At 36.4% G+C, this 4,203-nt stretch overlaps 1 protein-coding gene across 2 annotated transcripts in view; it reads right to left on the bottom strand.

The window, feature by feature from the left end:
• Positions 1–1,758: 1,758 nt before the first annotated feature.
• LOC104528297 (LIM and senescent cell antigen-like-containing domain protein 1) overlaps positions 1,759–4,203 on the bottom strand; it is a 34,236-nt gene continuing 31,791 nt past the window's right edge. For both annotated transcript variants that reach the window (XM_010172262.2, XM_010172261.2), the window contains exons 9-10: positions 2,859–2,934; positions 1,759–2,015 (exon numbers count right to left, since the gene is read on the bottom strand). In XM_010172262.2, coding sequence (XP_010170564.1) covers positions 1,901–2,015; positions 2,859–2,934 — 191 coding nt within the window. In that variant the 3' untranslated portion in view covers positions 1,759–1,900. The remainder of the gene's footprint in view (positions 2,016–2,858; positions 2,935–4,203) is intronic.

Genomic DNA, 4,203 nt, shown 5'->3' with positions numbered 1-4,203 from the left:
CACAGGCTACCATGCTAATGATGTAAACATTTCTGGGGCACATTTTAAGCTTTTCTAATGCAGTTAGGACTGCATTCACTTACTGAACTGTTACAGCACTCGTTAACTATGTAGGATGAAATAGACAAAAAATCCCCTACCTAGCACTAAACTGGAAGTTTGGGGTTAACAGTTTCATTACAGTGAAAGGAGAAGAGAAAACACTGATAGGAAAGTGTATGTTTTAAGGTCAGACAAGATATTTTCTTTAGGAAAACCTAGTGACTGTGCCAATTCAGAAAATATCCAGAAGAATCAAGCTGTTCTTTATGAAACAAACTGTGGGTTCTTTCATGAACCTAAGAACTAATTGCAATGGGTTATTTAGGAAAGGCATATGTCTCTTTTAAATCAGGATAATAAGGAAGTATTCACACAGAGTCACCGGTAAAAGCACAGGGAACCAAGAGAGCCTAGTTGCTTTCCCACCCTTCTCAAGCACTCATTTAAGAGCGGTGATACAAGGTTTAATAACATAGCCTTTATTAATGACATTGGGAAGCAGACATTTTAAAACAACTAATTTTTCATAAACAGGAAAGAAACTTTTACTTCCTATGATGTAATTACATAAAACCTGTTTAAGTCACTAATATTAAAAAAATAAAAAAGTGTTTGCGTACTTCGTAATGTAGTACCATCAAGAAATCCTAAGTAACTGTATTTTCTATAAGAAAGGGAAAAATAAAAACAGGTTTGCATGGACAGAGGTCAATAGTATGAAACAAATATATGTTATAAGGAATTCTGATGATTTCTGAGCTCAGTTCTTGAGGATGGCTAAAGAAATAGATCCTAGCAGGATCAAACTTTGTATATTTACACTCATAGGTGTAAAAGTAGTATTGCCAGTTAATTGAAATATGCATTTTCAGTACTGTTGTGAAAATTAATGAAGTCTAAATTTCAAGCTCAGGTGTTCACATCTGAAATAAAATACTTCTCACATCCTGTATAATTAAGGCAAAGTATGTTATCTTTTGAAAATACCTTGTATATAGCTTCAGCATAAAAATATGAAATAAAAAATAAAACTATATATATATATATATTTGATGAACACTTATGTATGGTCCAGCAGAATAAGGCACAAAAAGTAAATAGAATGCAAAAGCATATATAAAAGTTAATGCGTTATTTTGAGTGGAATTTAGCAAAATTCAAGTAGTTCTGAGTATGCTTATTTCTTGCAACGGGAATATATATTTTATATAGGTATTTCATGCTAAGCCTGATGTACAAAGATTCATCATGTAAGCATAATCTATCAGAATTAGGTCATTTGTACAGTGACTGTATTTAGAAATCTGATACTTTTCAAACCATCTGAAACCAGGCTCCTTAATGAGACCACCTGGCCTGAAATCCAAGCATGCATTTTAACACCAGGCGAAGCACGTTGCTTTCTTGCCCAGGTCACTTGACTTGGGCAAGTTTTGTGTGCATGCTTAATATGAAGGTTAATACTTTCATTAATATAAACTACAATACATGCTCCCCCTAAAGTTGGATGCATTTGCACAGTTTGTTTTCTGCAGGTATTCACAAGCAAATCTTCTCTCTCTGTAAAATTCCACAGAGGTTACTGTGCAGAATGGGCCACCTGCATCAGTTCAGCTGCATTATTGGGGTCAGAAACCTTCCACAGGTGAGCTGGTATTTAATTTTGTCTGGAAGTACGGTCTGTTTATCAGCAAATAAGCATACAAGCATATGTATAGAGAACAGAGAATCTTAAGATATTTCTATTTGATAGAAGGCATACACCATCATTTGTTGTCTGATTGCAGCCTCAAAGGAGCCCCCCACCAAGCAATATATATAAGATTTTCACAAAAGAAAGGGAGAGTAGATGAAGTCTTTACTTCCTTCCCAAAGTTTCAGCTAGTTTCTTCAGTCTTTTCTTCAGCTCTAGAGGAAACTTCTCGTAACACTTTTTGCAGACAGGCTTCATATCAAACTCAACAAATTTATTCCTAAAACAACAAAGCAAAAACCAAACAAAGTTTTAGCAGCAGCGATAGTGAAGGAACAAAATAAATTAAAAAGTATCCTATTTTACATGCACAGGCAAAAAGTTACAACTGCAATTTATCCATATATATTGAAGTTACTTTCACAAGGTTATACATTGTAGACAGTAATTACAGTCCCTGTTGAGCGAGTTACACAGTTTTTACCCAAATGGCCATATTTATTAACTGAGTCATTTAAAAAGCCTTTCATGCCTTACTGTAGAGCTAAACACACTGAACATAAGATAACGGAATAACAAGCTGATATTTCAGGCTGCAGTTGTGCGAAAAATATTTTTGTTATGATTAGCATAAAATCATGCAAAAACTTAAAATAAAAGCATCCTTAGCACTGACCAAAGAAGAAAGCAGCAGAGGTGGTGGTGAGAAGGAAAAAAAGTTTACAAACAGATTGTCTTTTTCTTTTTCTGCTTGTCTTTATCCTTGGCTTCACGTTCCCGTTTGGCAAGTCGTCGCTTAAATTCATCTGGCATTTTCTCATAACAGTGTTTGCAGACAGGTTTTAGATCAATTTCAACAAACTTATCCCTTTAGAGTTAAACACAGGAAAAATAAAGGACAGAAAAGGAGAAGAATTAAGAAGACTAACTGAAGGATAAGACCTGAACAGACAGCTAAAAGAGATATAAATTCTTAAGTGGAACAAGAGGAAGAAAGATGCACATATTTCCTCAATGCTGCTTATATGTTTTTCATACTGTAACAGTTACACTATAGCAACACTACACTTTGAAGATAACCACTGATATGTTTGGAAGGCATCACACTTATCAATTAACTTACTTGAGCGTTAACTTAGTGTTGCAAGTTGAACAAGCGAAACAGTTGACGCACCAGGCCTTATTCAGAGCAGACACAACTAGAGTAATGGAAAAAAAAGAAATCGTGAGCATTACAGAAAAGAAAAAAAAAGGTATTACAAGAATGTTAAGCTCACATGTTCATGAGGCATCAAGAAGAGTCATTTGATTCTTGTATTGAGTATTAAGGACCGTAACAGTAACGTGGCAAGATTAGGAAGGCACGTGTGAGTGTAGTGTAGCAGGACTGTGAAGCATTGATAAAGCTGCCCCTCACGGTACATACAACTCTGTGTTCACCAGCAAGACCAGTTTAACCCATTTCTGCCTCCTGTTGCCTGCTTCCACCTCATCTCATAGCGTGCTGTCCTCAGGCAACTGTTTTATGAGGCTGTTTCCAACTTAATCAGGAGACTTTTTCAGCTGAAAAGCAAGCCAGCAAGAAGGTGTTTGTGTTTTCATTTGGTTTCATTTCTCCGCCCCTGTTCAGACTGCAGCGTCATCAACAGTAGCACTTGCCCACCTGAAGAAAATAACGTGAAGCCAGCAGTCAGGACACTGCTGGTAAATCAGCACTACCAAGGCGAAAAAATTGATGGCCTTGTGGCATAAATTACTTGATCAAGACGAACTTGGATATATTTTTATTCTTTGCTTTGGAGAGAAAGTTAACTATTTTCTCTTTGTTCTGTATCTCAATCACTTTTCTGTTCTTCCTCTTTTTCAATGTACCTTTCTACTTTTCCGTGCCCAAATTTGCCTCTCTTCTTAATCTAAGTTAGAAGATGCAGGACAATGGTTTCCTCATAAAATACCACATTTTGTCAACAACAAACAGAACCAGAGCGTTGTCACGCAGAGCTTTTTTTCCCCACACTATGGGGCAAGCACATCCACAGAAGCAGTTATACCACTGCCTGCCAAAATACTACTAGTCAGATGAAAGTCTTCGCTTCCCAAGGAATCTCTGGAATACAGTCACCAGGCACCTTCCTGAAAAACTGCTGCCACAGATGTTTGTTTCAACAGACAGAGAGACAGAGAGAGAACAATATTGGATACTCATAATTTGTGATTGCAGTGTCAAATTTGTGTGCAGAAATTAAAGAAGAAACGTAACTGAAGGTGTGCACTGAAAATAAAGAAATTACTGCATTACACTATATTATTTTCAGCTCAGAGATCAAAGCATACACCAGAGGTGTCAGATTATATGCTGACAGGTTAGAAACATGCAGAGAAGTAGTTATCAGACAAGGTTGAATTTATTCATTCTCCTCAAGTTCCAGTTCTGCTCGTTCTAGTAAGATTTTACTGAAGAGGATGAC

Source organism: Antrostomus carolinensis, unplaced genomic scaffold (assembly GCF_000700745.2).
Source record: "Antrostomus carolinensis isolate BGI_N321 unplaced genomic scaffold, ASM70074v2 scaffold26047, whole genome shotgun sequence".
In the NCBI taxonomy this organism is placed as follows: Eukaryota; Metazoa; Chordata; class Aves; order Caprimulgiformes; family Caprimulgidae; genus Antrostomus; species Antrostomus carolinensis.
This window is presented reverse-complemented; position numbering and strand designations above follow the sequence as displayed.